This window comes from Dermochelys coriacea, chromosome 2 (genome assembly GCF_009764565.3).
Source record: "Dermochelys coriacea isolate rDerCor1 chromosome 2, rDerCor1.pri.v4, whole genome shotgun sequence".
Taxonomy (NCBI): domain Eukaryota; kingdom Metazoa; phylum Chordata; order Testudines; family Dermochelyidae; genus Dermochelys; species Dermochelys coriacea.
Genome location: NC_050069.1, coordinates 41772980 through 41790276, shown reverse-complemented (window position 1 = coordinate 41790276; position 17297 = coordinate 41772980). Strand labels below are relative to the sequence as shown.

Below are 17297 nucleotides of genomic sequence, written 5' to 3'. Positions count from 1 at the left end.
GTCCTGTGGCTATAGGAGCTAGAAATTTTTCAATGATAGTCATGGGCATTGACTGACTGACTGGCGATCCCTCAATTCGAGGATGATCTCTACCATGGATTTACATATGGGTCCTGAGATGACTCAGAAGTCCAATCCTGGAACCACAAATCCACCCGCAGTAGGCACAGACATTTTGTGGCAGGCCAGTGGCCTGCTGGGAGAAAGTTATTTCTTTTTCCTTCCTCCTCTCTCTCCAGCTTCGAGAGCAAGGCGCTTCTCCTTGAAGCAGGCCACTGCTTGATGGAGGATGGGGCGCCATTGGGGTTGGTTGATAGGTTGCTCTTTCCAGCTTGTAATGTCCACATCAGTTTTCTTATGATACGCTTTGTGTGTCTTTGTAGCATTTCCTCTGACCACCACGGAATCTCTGACCATCAGTGAGCTAAGAGTAGAGGGCTTGTTTTGGGAGGCGAGAGTCTGGCATCCGCACACAATGTCCAGCCCAGCAAAGTTGGTGCATGAGAATCATTGCTTCAATGCTGGTGACATTGGCTTCAGCGAGGATGCTGGTGTTAGTGTGGCAATCTTGCCACTTGACATGAACGACCTTCTGGAGACATTGTTGGTGATACCTCTCCAAACTCTTGAGGTGCTGTCAATAGGTTATTCAGGTTTCGCATCCATAGAGGAGTATAGGAACAACAATTGTCTTTTAGACCTGGATCTTGGTGTTCTGCCATAGGTCAAGGTCTGTGAAAATGGGTCAGAGCAATTTCCCAAAGAAAGCACTTGCACGCTAGATTCTGTGCTGGATCTCACTTTCAGTTTTTGCATTGTGAGAAAGTGGGCTACCGAGGTAGCAAAAGTGCTCAACTGTCTCCAAAGTTTGACCCTTGATGGTGATTTGTGGTGGGTCATGTACAAGGCCTGAGGCAGGTTGATAGAGCACTTTAGTCTTCTCAATATTGAGTGAGAGTCCTAGGTTTTGGTAAGCTTGTGCAAGAAAATCCAGTATGGACTGAAGGTCATCCTTAGTGTGCGCTATGATGACACAAACATCAGCATACTGAAGAACAGTAATGTATGCCATGAAAACTTGGGACTTCGAGCGGAGACATTGAAGATTAAAGAGCCGCCCATCCATTCTATATTGAGGAGCTGATCATTAGCGAGGACCAAAATGACTGTTAAATAGATGGAAAACAGGGTTGGGGCAACAACGCATCCTTGCTTAACCCCAGTTTTGATGATGAAAGGTTCCATCTCAAGGCCATTAGAGAACAGTGGCAGTCAACTGATCATGGAGAAGCCTGAGGACCTTAATAAATTTTGGAGGGCAGTCAAATCTGGCCAGCACCTTCCACAGGGTTTCACAATTGACAGAGTCAAAGGCCTTTGTCAATGGATGAAAGCCATGTACAGCTGCTGATTTTGCTCCTGAGATTTTTTTCTGGGTTTGGCGGGCAACAAAGATCATGTCGGTTGTCCCTTGGGATGGTATAAAACCACACTGACATTCTGGCAATATTTATTCCAGGGGAAGGTAATTGGTTTAAGAGGATACAGGCAAGAATTTTCCCTGCTGTTGATAGAAAGGCAATGCCTTGATAGTTTCCACGCTCCAGCTTATCTCTTTTCTTAATGATTGTAACAATGTTAGCGTTTCTCAAGTCTTCTGGAATCTTCTCATTATACCAGATATGAAGAAAAGTTTGTGGAGCTTCCCTACCAGTTCCTCACCTCCAAACTTGTAGACTTCAGTTAGTATGCCATCTGGCCCTGCTGCCTTGTTCTTAGTTTGCATAATGGCTCGTTACTTTTTTGAGGGTGTGGAGGTCAGCAAGAGATTCTTTCATGTCGTTGAGGTATAGATTTGATAGTGGCATCAGAGATGGTTGACTCACGGTTCAGGAGTAACTCAAAATGCTCCTTCCATCTGGCTTTGGTGGCTTCACTGTCCTTAAAATATGTTGACCCGTCTTCGGCTCGGAGTGGTGTGGGTCCGTGGGAGCATGGGCCATAAATGGCCCTTATTGCCTGAAAGAAACTCCTCATGTTGTGTTTATCAGCATAAAGCTCAATCTCCTTGGCCTTTTTTCGTCACCACTTATTTTTGATGTCACAGATTTTTCTTTGGGCTTCAACCTTGAGTTGCTTGTAAGACTTCTTTTTTTTTTTTTTTTTTTTTTTTTTTTTTTTTTTTTTTTTTTTGCTGGTGTGGTATGTCGTTTTGCCACATGCAATGCGCTTTTCTTTTCTGGGCGAGCAGGCCCTGAATCTCTGCATCATTCTCATCAAACCAATCTTGGTGATGGTGGGTGACATAGCCGGTGGACTCGGCATATGCCAAGAGAATGGCAGTCTTTTAATCCCTTTCAGAGATTTTCATTATCATCATCAGCTGTAGGCATAGCAGCAAACTTCTTTTGGAGATGCTGCTGAAGTTTCTCCCAAGTCACTATATCTTCAAGGGACTTGACATTGAAATTCTTTTGTACTGATTTTGCCTTCTTGCAGTGCCTTGAGATGATCTGCAAATTCATGATTGATCTAACAAGGCAATGGTCCGTCCAACAGTCATCAGTTCCATGCGTGGCCCTCGTGATGCGGACATCTTTCTAATCTCGAGCTCTAACAATAACGTAGTCAAGAAGCTTTCAGAGTAGCAGCCGTGTTAATCTGTATTCGCAAAAAGTCTCTAAGGTGCCACAAGTACTCCTTCTCTTTTTGTGTAGTCAAGAAGGTGCCAGTGCCTGGAGCGAGGATGTCTCCCGGTGGTCTTATACTTCTCACTTTGTCTAAAGAGGGTGTTTATGATGACAGGCCATGTTCTACGCATTTGCTCAGGAGGAGGATGCCGTTGGAGTTAGCCTTTTCTACTCCTTTTCCAATAGTGTCGTTCCAGAGATCTGACTCCCGCCTGACGCTAGCGTTAAAATCTCCGAGGAGAATGATCTTGTCCTCGTTGGGAATGTTGGTCAAGACTCTGTCAAGATCTATATAGAATTGTTCCATGATATCCTCGGTAGAATCAAGGGTTGGGCATATGCACTGACGGCAGCAGACTGGTTGTTGCTGAGCTCAAGACGAAGAGTCATAAGATGTTCATTGATTCCTACAGGAAATTCTGTAAGCTGACTGACAAACTTATTCCTATTTGCAAAACTGACACAATGAATGCGCCTGCCCTCTTCAGATTTTCCTTTCCAGAAAAAGGTGTAGTCTCCACCTTCTTCTCTCAGTTGACCTTCATCTGGGCACCTTGTCTCACTCAGGGAAGCGACGTCGATGTTGTATCTCAAGTTCCCTGGTGATGATAGCAGTTCTTTGTGGCCATACATTATCTTTGTTGTTTATCAGGGTGCTAACATTCCATGTAGCAAAATACATTCTTTTTATAGCTTTGACCGCAGGCAGAGTGATCCCAGTGGACACGGTAATCCAGCCAGGAGTGTATGAGACAGCCTAGGTTTAGGGCACCTTTTCTAGCCCTTTCCCCATGCAGGGTGAGAAGAGGGGATCCTAAAGAGTCAGTCGCAATAGTAGCTGCTGAATTGCTCCTCTGTCTCAGTCTAGGTGTCAGGCAACCATCTAATTACCACTGCCTAAGTGCAGATGCATGGGTAGGGACTGCCAGATTCACTAATCCTGTCCCTGTTACCACTAGTCCATCACCACAGGGCTTGGAAGGTTGGAAAGATATTTCCCATGGTAGAAGCCTGTGTGTGATTTCTTTTAATGTGGGGAAGCTGGTGCGGCTACAGCAACCACACAATCATGACAAGTTGGAGGTCTGGAGCCCAGTGGCAGGGAAAATCCAAGACGACTGGACAACTTGCTGCAGCCTTCATGCGCTTTCACAGCCTTTGAGATTCGATGACCCTCTTCCACCTGATCCACCATTGAGGACTTGGGGGATTGGACAGTGATTTGTCTGGGACCTCCCCTCAGATCTGTTCACCTTGGGAGATGCTACCAGGAACACAAAGCTCCCGACAACTTAGCTCTGAGGATCATTGGAACACACAAGCCCCTTCACCACAACAAGGTGACAGTCCCCAAAGAGGGGGCATTGACTAGGGTCCCACAGAAAGGCTCTAATAATGCTATTAAATTTTCTAAAATAAGAATGAGGGATATATACAGGTAGACCGCTTAGAATATAAAGGAGCCTAGGTGAAATATTCATTTTAATGGTATTAACCCTTACTCACTGGCTCAGGGAGAGAGGATGTCACCTATTTGTATCATTAGTTATTTGACAGAGTACAGGATGAAAATTTTTCTTCACTACTTTGGTAATGTTTCTTAGTATTTTTGTGCCTAGGTACTTAATTGAAAAAAGCCCACTACAGGACATCCAGGAGATTTCCAATAGTTCTTATTTTTTCCAGTTTATTTTGTAACTAGATATTGCTGAGTTGTTTTTTTTGTTTGTTTTTTTTTGTTTTTTTTTTTTTTTTGAATTAGTGGTAGGAGGGCTGGAATAGTGATTTCTGGTTTGGGAGTAGCTGCAACACATCCATGTTGGGGGTGACAATACGGTTGCATGCGTGGCTGGCTAGAGCTTCCCCATCCTCGCTAGGTGAGCAGTGCTTGCTTTGAACAAAAGAGCATCGTCTGCATACAACAGTAATTTGTATTCCATGGAACCAAGTTGTATGTCTCGAATACCTGAATGACTCCTTTTAGCTATTGCCAGAGCTCATGAGCCAAACCAAAAAGTAATGGAGACAGTGAGCTCCTTTGCCGAGTACCCCTGAAGAAGCTGAACAAATTTGAGGTCACATTGGTGGCTTTGATTGAAGAGATTGGGTGAGAATGTAATAGTTGGATCCAGGAACTAAATAAGGGTACAAATCCAGATTTGTGCTGGATATAAAATGTATATCTCCAATTCACTCTATCAAAAGCCTTTCCTGCATCTAAGGCTAATATTTTCTGTGCTTCAGGGTTATTATATTTCACTGCTGTAATATCGGTAAGTTGTCAAAGGTTATCAGAGCCATGACAGCCTCTGACAAACCCAATGTGGTTTGAGTATATGATAGAACCCAAAACATTCTCCAATTTCATTGCCAGAATTTTTGCCAGTATTTTGACTTCACTGTTAATAAGTGTAGTTGGCCTGGAATTGGACCATAGTGTGGAATTTCTTCCTGGTTTAGAAATAACTGTTATTAAGGGTATGTCTACACTATGAAATTAGGTCGAATTTATAGAATTAAGAAAGCTTTTTTTATACAGTCGATAATGTGTCCCCACCCCCCAACATAAATGCTCTAAGTGCATTTAGTTGGGGGCGTGCGTCCACAGTACCGAGGCAACCGTCAACTTCTGGAGCGTTGCACTGTGGGTAGCTAGCCCACAGTTCCCGCAGTCTCCACCGCCCATTTGAATTTTGGGTTGAAATCCCAATGCCTGATGGGGCAAAAACATTGTTGCGGGTGGTTCTGGGTACATATCAGGCCCCCTCCTTCCCTCCCTCCCTCCCTCCGTGAAAGCAACGGCAGACAATCATTTCGCGCCTTTTTTCCTGGGTTACCCGTGCAGATGCCATACCATGGCAAGCATGGAGCTCACTCAGCTCACCGTCACCATATGTCTCCTGGGTGCTGGCAGACGCGGTACTGCATTGCTACACAGCAGCAGCTCATTGCCTTTTGGCAGCAGATGGTACATTATTACTGGTAGCCATTGTCGTCATACTCCTGGGTGCTCTTTTAGCCGACCTTTGTGAGTTCAGTCAGGGGCGCCTGGACAGACATGGGAGTGACTCAGCCAGGTTATTTGCCTTTTTAAGTTTCATCTCATGGAGATTCAGTCCTGCTGGCAGTCGTACTGCACCATCTTCTGGTGAGCAGCCAGGAGATGACGATGGCCAGCAGTTGTACTGAACCGTCTGCTGCCAGCCTAAGATCTATAAAGATAGATTAAGTGGATCAAAATAAGAAATAGACCAGATTTGTTTTGTATTCATTTGTATTCATTTTCTCCCCCCTCCTTCCCTCCCTCCCTCCCTCTGTGAAATCAACGGCCTACTAAACCCAGGGTTTTGAGTTCTATCCTTGAGGGGGCCATTCTGTTTCTCCTTGATGCAAAGCCAACCCCTTCGTTGATTTTAATTCCCTGTAAGCCAAACCTGTAAGCCATGTTGTCAGTCGCCCCTCCCTCCATCAGAGCAACGGCAGACAATCGTTTCGCGCTTTTTTCAGCGCAGATGCCATAGCACTGGGAACATGGAGCCCGCTCAGATCACCGCGGCAATTATGAGCACTATAAACACCGCACGCATTATCCAGCAGGATATGCAGAACCATAACCTGCAACAAAAGCGAAACCAAGCAAGGAGGCGACTGCAGCATGGTGACGAGAGTGATGAGGACAAGGACATAGACTTCTCACAAAGTACAGGCCCCTGCAATGTGCATATCATGGTGTCAGTTGGGCGGGTTCATGGCGTGGAACATTGATTCTGGGCCCGGAAAACGAGCACAGACTGGTGGGACCGCATAGTATTGCAGGTCTGGGACAATTCCCAGTGGCTGCAAAACATTCGCATGCGTAAGGGCACTTTCATGGAACTTTGTGACTTGCTTTCCCCTGCCATGAACTGCAAGAATACCAAGATGAGAGCAGCCCTCACAGTTGAGAAGCGAGTGGCGATAGCCCTGTGGAAGCTTGCAATGCCAGACAGCAGTCGGGAATCAATTTGGAGTGGGCAAATCTACTGTGGGAGCTGCTGTGATACAAGTAGCCAGTGCAATCACTGAGCTGCTGCTATCAAGGATAGTGACTCTGGGAAATGTGCAAGTCATAGTGGATGGCTTCCTGCAATGAGATTCCCTAATTGTGGTGGGGCGATAGATGGAACCCATATCTCTATCTTGGCACCGGAGCACCAAGGCCGTGAGAACCTAAACCGCAAGGGGTACTTTCAATGGTGCTGCAAGCACTGATGGATCACAAGGGACGTTTCACCAACATCAATGTGTGATGGCCGGGAAAGGTACACGACGCTTGCATCTTCTGGAACTCTGGTCTGTTCCAACAGCTGCAGGAAGGAACTTACTTTCCAGACCAGAAAATAACCGTTGGGGATGTTGAAATGCCTATAATTATCCTTGGGGACCCAGCCTACCCCTTAGTGCCATGGCTCATGAAGCCATACACAGGCAGCCTGGACAGTGGTCAGGAGCTATTCAACTATAGGCTGAGCAAGTGCAGAATGGTGGTAGAATGTGCATTTGGGTGTTTAAAAGCATGCTGGTGCAGTTTACGGAGTCGTTTAGACCTCAGCGAAACCAATATTCCCATTGTTACTACTGCTTGCTGTGCACTCCACAATATCTGTGAGAGTAAGGGGGAGACGTATATGGTGGGGTGGGAGCTTGAGGCAAATCGCCTGGCCTCTGATTATGTGCAACCAGACACCAGAGTGGTTAGAAGAGCACAGAAGGGCACGCTGCGAATCAGAGAAGCTTTGAAAACCAGTGTCATGACAGGCCAGGCTACAGTGTGAAAGTTCTGTTTGTTTCTCCTTGATGGAATCCCCCGCCCCACCCCCCACCGCCGCCCCTGGGTTCACTCTACTTTCCTGTAAGCTAAGCACCCTCCCCTCCCCCGTTCGATCACCACTTGCAGAGGCAATAGTCATTGTTGCTTCACATTCATGCATTCTTTATTTATTCATCACATAAATAGGGGGATAACTGCCAAGGTAGCCCAGGAGGGATGGTGGAGGAGGGAAGTACTGGGTGGGGTAGTGGAGGGGGAAGGAGAAGGCCACACAGCACTTTAAAACTTATTGAATGCCAGCCTTCTGTTGCTTGGGCAATCCTCTGGGGTGGAGTGGCTGGATGGCCAGATGCCCCCCCCCCCACGTTCTAGAGCATCTGGGTGAGGAGGCTATGGAACTTGGGGAAGAGGGTGGTTGGTTACACAGGGGCTGTAGCAGTGGTCTGTGGTCCTGCTGCCTTTCCTGCAGCTCAGTCATACGCTGGAGCATATGAGTTTGATTCTCCAGCAGCCTCAGCATTGACTCCTGCCTTCTTTCAGCAAGCTGACACCACCTACCATCTTCAGCCCGCCACCTTTCCTCGCGTTCATATTGTGCTTTCCTGCAATCTGAGATTGTCTGCCTCCATGTATTTTGCTGTGCTCTGTAAATGTGGGAGGACAGCATGAAGTCAGAGAACATTTCTTCGTGAGTGCTTTTTTTGGCCTTCTAATCTTCGCTAGCCTCTGGGAAGGAGAAACATTTTATAGAACAATGGGTACACTCTTTCACGGTAAATGATGCTGTTAACATTACATAGGACATGTGCTTTCATTACAAGGTCACATTTTGCCTCTTATTGAGGGTATGCCAGTTTCGTGTGAGAGATCACTCACGTAGAGCTGGGCAACAGAATTCGGCTTGCAGACAGCCATCGTAAGCCAAGCCTTTTGGCTTCTTTAACCTTCATAACATGTGGGAATGGTTTCAAACAGCAGCGCCCTCATTTCCCATACAAAGTAGCCATTGGGTTTGTCATTTAAAATGGGTTGGCAATTTAAAAGGAGGGGCTGCGGTTTCCGAGTTAACGTGCAGCAGAAACCCAACTAACCCCTTCCCCCCCCCCACACACACACTTACTTCTCTGGGATGATGGCTTCACCCCTCCCCCACCACGTGGCTAACAGCGGGGAAGATTTCTTTTCATCCACAGGCAAACAGCCCAGCAGGAAGGGGCACCTCTGAATGTCCCTTAATAAAATTCCCCTATTTCAATCAGGTGACCCTGAATGATATCACTATCCTGAGAGTAACACAGAGAGATTAAGAATGGATGTTGTTTGAATGCCAGCAAACACCGGGACCATACGCTGCAATGCTTTGTGGCCTTCAGGGTCTGGGAGCCTGCCTTGGGTGAGTTTCGGGAGTACTGGCTCCAGGTCCAGGGTGATAAACAGATCCTGGCTCTTGGGGAAACCAGTTTCTCCTCTTCCTTGCTGTGAGCTAACTACAACTTCCTCATCATCATCTTCCTCGCCCCCAAAACCCACTTCCGTGTTGCCTCCCACTCCTTGGATGGAGTCAAAGCACAGGGTTGGGGTAGTGGTGGCTGCACCCCCTAGAATGGCATGCAGCTGATCATACAAGCAGCATATCTGGGGCTCTGAACCGGAGCGGCCGTTTGCTTCTCCAGTTTTTTGGTAGGCTTGCCTGAGCTACTTAATTTTGACGTGGCACTGCTGCAGGTCCCCTGTTATAGCCTCTGTCCTTCATGCCATTGGAGATTTTTTTCAAGTATTTTGGCATTTCATCTTTTCAAATGGAGTTCTGCCAGCACAAATTCGTCTCCCCATATAGCGATCAGATCCCGTACCTCCGTTCGGTCCATGCTGGAGCTCTTCGACGATTCTGGGACTGTATGGTTTCCTGTGTTGCTGGGCTCTGCATGGTGACAGGTGCAGGTGAGCTCACCATGCTGGCCAAACAGGAAATGAGATTCAAAAGTTTATGGGCCTTTTCCTGTCTATCTGGCCAGTGCATCTGAGTTGAGAGTGCTGTCCAGAGCGGTCACAATTAAGCACTCTGGGATAGTTCCTGGAGGCCAATACCGTCAAATTGCGTCCACGCTACCCCAAATTCGACCCGGCAAGGCTGATTTCAGCGCTAATCCCCTTGTCGGGGGTGGAGTAAAGAAATCAATTTTAAGAGCCCTTTAAGTCAGAAAAAAAGGGCTTAGTTGTGCGGACGGGTGCAGGGTTAAATCGAGGTAACGCTGCTAAATTCTATCTAAACTCATAGTGTAGACCAGGCCTAAGGTCTGGGAGGACTGCCTGCTAGGAGTGACTTATTAAACATTTTAGGCATCTTTTCAGACAGGAGGTCAAGGAACTATCTATTGAATTTGGCAGGGAAGCCATCTATTCCATGGGGCCATGGTCCATATTGGTGGTAATATATTATAATTTTGAAAAATTAATACAAAGCGTCCGTGCAGCAGTTTGTGTCCTGTTCAGGGCTGGCCTTATCATGAGGCGAACTGAGGTGGCCACCTCAGATGCCAGGCTGTGGGGGCGCCACTAGGAACCAGAGAGTAGAAAATTGTCTGCTGCTGGTGCATATGTATTCTCTCTGCTCTAGATGCACAGAGATGGCGGAGTGCTGGGCTGGAGGAAGGAGGGCACAAGAGACATGACAGGCAGGCAGGAGAAAAGGTGAGAGGGAATAATAGAAAACAGCAGGAACTGCAGGGAGAGGGAGGAGAAGGAGCATCTTATGTACCTCTCTAGCACCCCCAGGAGCCTGGACTGATTAACACCAGCTTCTCAGGGAGCTTCCTATTTCCTGCTGCTTCCCTGAACCCACTTGAGGAGAACAGTCAGTCAACTGAAGTAGTCGGAGCCAGTTAGGCCTTTAAGACGCTGATATCTTCCTTCACTCAGGCCTTGCTACCAGCCTGCTTATTTGTCCCCTTCAATTGAGTGTTGAGAGCCACTATAGCTGGCACAGAACAGCAGTCATGAGTGAAAGAAGAAAAGGCCCCTCTGGGGCAGCATTCAGGAAAAAGCAAGCAAGCAAAGGAAGCTTTTCTGGAAGGAGCTCTCCAGAGATACATAGACACAAATGTTCATGGTGAGCCTTCTGGCCCCAGTGAGGATGTAAGTGGTGAGGAGATGCCTGATCTTCCAGTTCGTCAGAGTGCAGGTGATCTGGCAGCTACTGCAGCATCCATATCTCCATCTCGGACCATGCACATTCCTGAAGAAAAGTGTAGATCAGAGAAGAGCGTGGTGGAGGCACAAGAAACAGCTGCTGTTGAGTTTAGTTCCTTAAGTCTAGATGATCCAGGACTGTGGACCCACTTGAGCAGTGGCCTGAGGGATTTCCTTGTACTGCATGGGCCACAGCAGGTGGAAAAACTTCATGTTCCCCAAAGACAATGAAAATAGAAGTTTCCATCCAACACATTACTGGCATGAAATCCCCAATGGGGACAAAGTGGAGAGGCCCTGGCTTATGTACTCAAAACCCCAGAATGCTGCATACTGTTTTTGTTGCAAACTCTTCCAGTCTAATATTCCAGCCACATTGGGTTCTACAGGAACAAAGGACTGGAAAAATCTGGCTAGAAATCTGGCATGCCTTGAGAAGGCAGCAAATCACCAGAGAGCATTCCATAGGTGGAAAGAGCTTGAGATGAGACTAAGGTTAAAGGCCACCATATGATCAGCATCAAGAGAAGATTGCATCAGAGTCTCTTTACTGGCAAAAAGTTCTGAAAAGGCTCATTGCCATTGTGAGAATGCTTGCTACCCAAAACCTAGCACTGCATGGCACTTCAGATCAGCTGTATGTGCCAAACAATGGAAACTTCCTTAAAATTGTGTAACTGATGGCTGAGTCTGATGCTGTACTCCAAGAGCATCTAAGAGTCACCACCCAAGAAATGTGCACACACCACTACTTTGGGGGAAAAAAATTAAAAATGAGATCATACAGTTACTAGCAACAAAAGTCAAACAGAAGATTGTGGCAGATCTGAAGTCAGCAAGATATTACTCTGTTATTCTGGACTGCACACAAATTACTTTAATGGTGCATTTTATAACAACAGAACCAAGTGAAAATGTCCCTGCAATGGTGACTGTCAGAGCATTTTCTAGAATTTATTGACATTGATGATACTACAGGAGCTGGTATGACAAATGTGCTTCTTAAAAAGCTGACTTTATCATAACATTTATCTAATGTCCTATTTGTTGTATATAATTTCGGTACACGTGTATTCCACTATATTTAGCTGTACATTTTAAAGCAGACATAAAATATTCAATGCTTTTTTGATTAATGCAAAGCTTTTGAGAACTTGCGCTTGTTTGGAAGCATATATGGGATATTGCACTCACAAGCACAGACCCATGGCGTTAATAACCCTGGAGTCATGTCCTTGTCAAATGTGTTAGAATTTTAAAGCACTCTGCGTCTCTTTTAGGTGCAGGACTGAAGATCCTACTGTGTCTGTTTTCTAATTCAGCAAATGTGCATAGAAGCACACACAGATATAGAAGTGTGTAAGCTCGCATATGTATAATATTGTAACCGTTCTGCCAGGTGGAGCCAGCAGCAACCAGGTCCAGGTTCAATATCTAGGGGTTCCTTTCCATTGATGCAACACAGAACTGGCTCGAGCCCCACCCAGTAATCTGGGAAAAATACACACCACCCCCGAGCACCTCTGAGAGGCAATATTTCCCCACTCGCAAGCATAGAGTCTGAGTGTAGAAAAAGAAACTTTTAATAAAAGGAGAGAACTAACTTGCAGTTAATTTGGGAAAACACCGCAAACAGGGTTCATAAACATAAACTATGGGTAAAAGACCACCTCCGAAGTAGGATGGTTAATGTCCTTTTCTCCTCAGGTTCTTAAGTCCAGCAACCCAAAAGTCCCTTTTACATGCCCGATCCTTCTCTGCTGCTGTCCTTGGTCGGTGCAGACCCAGAGTTCAGAGGTGCATCTGCAGAGTTCACCTCCCACCCTGGGTGGAGAGTAAAGAGGCATCTTATTCACTCTGCTGGCCCCTCACCAGCCACCTGCTCACCGCTTTCATCGCGCCTCTCTGGCGCCGCCTTGCTGGCTGTCAGTCACCTTCTGCTTCTCTTCTGTGACCTCTGCACATCAATCTCTCAGTGATTTTTCTGCCCTTTTGCAGGCTGGGCAGAAGCGCTGCCTCATCTCAAGTGATTTCCGCTCTCAGTGATAGTAGCTTTTAGCAGGCAAGGCAGAAACACAGTCCTACCACAACTGGTTTCAGCTCTGATCAAGCAGTTAAAGTAACAGGCTCCTAATGAAGCCTATTTAGCCCTGTTCTTCAAACAGTGGGGAAGAAAAGTTTAAGCCAGTCTAGAGAGGCGGGGGGGGGTGTGGCATGTAGCCACCTGACTAGAACTCCTGTTCCCCCCCCCCCCTTACTTTCACAGGGCTCTGACATTCAAGCCCCTGGTTAATGACATTCTTTCAAATGAGGGTGCACTCCCTCCCCTCATTTGGGACAGGGTAAGCACAGTCCTGCTCTCCTGTATTGCTATAATAATTACAACATTGGTAACCATATTTCACTATCCCTGCATTCAGTACTAAGGTCATTAGTTCCCAACACTAGCCAAAGTTGATCCTTTGACACAGCTATAAATGATGAATATGTAAACAGAGCAGGAGCAACCTGTATTTACATAAACACACCCATAGTCTCTTCCCCTCTCAACTATCTGTCAGGGAAGCATTCATTTAGACCCTGATTACATCATGAATCATTCTTGGAATTGTTCTGTGAAGGTCTGGTTCAAAGTTTATTGAAGTCAGTGAAGAGACCCATTGATTTCAATGTGCTTTTGATCAGGTCCTAAATGGAAAATAACACTTGTTTTTCTTTAGGAAAGCAAGTTATTGACTTCCTTAAGAATAAGGGTGAAATTCTGGCCCCGTTGAAGCCAATGGCAAAACTCTCATTGACTTCCGTGTGGTCAGGATATCCCCTTACGTGTATTTAGTTGTTCAGCTTTACATTTCAAGATCAGATCATGACTGAGAGGTCATGTGGGCAACATCTGGGAATTACACCATGGTCTCAATCTACATCCAATACCTCTGTAAGTGGACCAAACACAATATCCATATACTGGTATATTTTAGGAAATATGCAGACATTTATCATTTAAGTATTAGTATTTTCTCTCCAGTCTGGCTATCTCCAATAGCAGTAGAGCACTTTGAAGTTTTACTGTACAGCTGCTATATAATCAGTCACGGATACTGTGCAAATTTGATCAGTAAATTTATGGTCAAAATCATCTTCTGGGACCGTCATGTTTAGATTAGGGTTGTGATTAGAGATTGTAAGAAGTTACAAGAAATTCAGTTGCACTTCATAATGGAAACACACAATAAAATTGCAATGGCCTGTGTATTTCATTAATATTTTATTTGCTAACTGCTAATCTTGAGGCAGTTTTTATTTTATTTAGTCATTTAATTATTTTGCAGAACAAGGTCCTAAATTCCTGTTTTATAATTTTAGCCAGCTGATTTAGTGATTATTTTTTTTCCCTTTTCCTCAGGTGCTGTTGCCACCTTATGAAGATGTTGCAAATGCAGCTAGTAAAGACCCACCACCACCTTATGTGTCAGCATAAGCAAGAATGTGAAGTGTACCTAAGAACAATAGCTTTACTTCTCAAACATTTGAGCAACAGTTTGTTTATTTCACTTCCAGGATGTAACTCTAAAGATTTGTGTTGCTGTTTAGCTGAAATTTTGAAATGTAGATTTTGTGTTCAAAATGCTGTAGATAGTTTTAATAATGTGCTTCAACTGAAACAGTGTGTTGAATTGGTTTCAGGAACCTTTTTTTGGGAGGGGGGGTTAGTGTTAAGGTGACAAGAATCATTCAGTAGCTTTTATTCACCTCCATTTTGACATGCAGTGCTAGAGAATTTAGAACTTTTGCATATAAAGCAGGTGTAAATTTCCTTTTTTATCTATAAATCTTCCAGATCAGTAGAAACAAGTTTCTGAAATGCCCATTTTCCACCTTTAGAATGTATTGTACAAAATGTAGTCTGTCAGTCCCAAAAAAGTGACATTCCACTTTACTCCAAAAAAGCTAATAAAATATTGTGCTGAAGCGAATGGTCTCTAAAGGAACAGGTGTACAGTATAGTGTTCTCACTAATCAGGTTAATCACAAACATTTAATGGGGGGGAACGAGCATGGGAAAGCAAGGGTGCTTAGCTCCCAAAACTGTGGCAAGTCAGGTCCCTGTTCTAACATATACCTGCTCTGTCCCCTGTAGCCACTCTTCTCTTCAAAATAAATAAGTAAACATTGCTGCCACCATTCTGCTGATATTCCCTTCCTGCCTATACCGCTCCTCCCCTTTTAGCAACCTCAAAAAATACCTGCTTTTAAAATCACATGGCTTGGTGATTAAAAGATTCCTCCTTAGTATCCTAAATGTGAAAGTTTCTATGGGAGTGTGCCTGTAAATAGAGCAAAGTTTTGGACTGTGAATTAAGTTATACCAATACGGCTGAACAATGACCAAATAGCCCCTGTTCAGAGACCGCTATTTTGATCTGTCCTGTGCAAGCCATGAAATGAGGAAAAGGCTTTTTAAAATGACCCTTCCCACACACTTGTGCAAGAGCAGATTCCAGTCTAGCCTTGTTTTGTTTCATGGTTCAATCACTCTAAGATCAGACCAGGCAATACCTTGACTGTACCAGTTGCTGATACTGATATATAGAAAAATCTCATTGTTTTCTGCAGGGTAACTCTAATGTTTTCCAGTGTAGGCCTCATAACCATTTACATTCCAGAACTGAATTTATTTTTGAGGTCGGCTGTCTGGACTTCTGATCCTCCTGGCTGTTCACTTTCTTTTAATTCTTGACTGATTTTGAAGAATTTTTAATCATTCATCTGTTTGACAATAAGCCGATTGTACATACTTCTAATTGAATCTACTCTGTATATTAGCTAGCCTCTCTATAATAAAAGAGATGTTTCCTTGTGCCTATGGCAATTTCTTTTGCATCGCTTCACTAACATAACATCCGTACAAATCTAGTATTGTCAATCAAATGTGACAGGTTTATGTGTAAATAAGAAATAAAAACTACAACTTCTGTTTCATGCAGTCAATAACCACATCTTCCTTCTTCCGGCCTCGTACAAATGCAGAAAAGAATAGTTATTAGGCTCAGAATATTTGTTACAGAGCAATGGAAATTAGAGATGGAACAGACTTATTTTGTTAGCATCCAGAAATGTTTTCTGAGTTTGGTCTCCAAAGTGCCCAATAAAGGACTGCTATCTCTGGTCTGTTCCATGATACTTCCGTAGCCAGGTGGTGGCTTTTGTTTTGTTTTGTGTTTTGTTTTTTTACCATTATATTGTATAAATTCATATCTAGTTTGCTGTAGGTTTTTCTTAGCTGTACTTTTCTCTCAGGTATCTCTCGTCCATGTATACATTTTGTTTCTGTTGGTTCCCGTCCTCCTCCTCCTCTCCCCCTCCCGCTCCCCCGCAGACATCAGCATATTATTTTTCCAGGTTGCATCTCATTTTATTTTTTATATTAGTTCTATATTATGTGGGATCATTATTAATAATTGCCAGATCATCAAAGACTGGAATGAAAAATATTAAAAAGGTGCACTCAAGTCAGACATACAGGTCCAGATCTACCAGCTAAGGATCTGGGCCTTGGTTTTACCAGATGGGTAAAGATATACTTGGCTGAAACTTTATGAATCTTTTCATGTCAACAGAATTTTGCAGGCTTCTTAAACTCAACAGCTACTGAGTTTAAACCCCCAATTTTCTCTTCCTCAACTGCAGCTCCGTTATTACTGCAGTATTTACATAAGAACTGTAGAAAATAGTATTCTTCCACATACAAAAATATTGCCCTGTAGAGGGTGAGCAGAAAAGCTTTCGTGGTGGTCTGATAAGTACATGTGCTTTTGATGCATCTCAGTGCTTCTAACATATTGCAACAGTTATTAACAACCACAGTTTTGAGTGATGCACTGTTCAAACTGATATTCCTTTAGGAAAATCTCTGATTTGTAAATATAACCAAAATGCTCTAATATACGCCTCTAGATCGTATTCCTAACCACAGATCTATTGTCTAGAGAATGCCAAGCTGGTGCAGTGCCCAGAACTGTTAAGGTGTTTTGCCAATGTTAAAATAAGGTCTTTTCTAAGTCCACGATGTGGGGAAATAGTTATGAGTAGGAGCAGAAGACAAGAGATGAAGTGGTGATGATAGAACGGGTGAGGGAAGGTTCATTAATCTCACTGGACGGCACAAAGACTAATATTTTTACATTCATAAGAATCAGTGTTATAAGAATAAAGGAAATTAATTTTCATGCTTCCTTTCTCCTGTACCACAGTCAGACCAGAGCAAACGTATGTAAGTTCTATCTTCAAGTCTTAAGCAAATTATCAGCTGTATCCCAGAACTTGAAATAGATGACACTTTGGTCTCACCTATTGTAAGATTGCCTGAGACCCAGCAGACCTCTGCCGTCCATATCTAAAGAAGAGTTGGTTAAACTCCAGCCTGGTGGTCAAGGTTGCTGGAAGACTCGGAGCATAGTATCCCTATTTCTAAGGAGATCTATTTGAAATCATATTTACATTTTTATTAGAGGCTGGATTTGCAATCGTGTATACTGTAATAGCTTTCCCTGCAAAGATTCTACACCTAAAGTTTCAGCTTACAGCAACACTGTTTTAGCTCGCAGCTC

At 44.4% G+C, this 17297-nt stretch overlaps 1 protein-coding gene across 2 annotated transcripts in view; it reads left to right on the top strand.

Annotated features, from left to right (window-relative positions):
* Positions 1-15549, top strand: part of LAPTM4B (lysosomal protein transmembrane 4 beta) — a 140835-nt gene extending 125286 nt beyond the window's left edge. For both annotated transcript variants that reach the window (XM_038390753.1, XM_038390751.1), the window contains one exon: positions 14093-15549. In XM_038390753.1, the coding sequence (XP_038246681.1) occupies positions 14093-14167 (75 nt within the window). In that variant the 3' untranslated portion in view covers positions 14168-15549. The remainder of the gene's footprint in view (positions 1-14092) is intronic.
* Positions 15550-17297: the final 1748 nt, after the last annotated feature.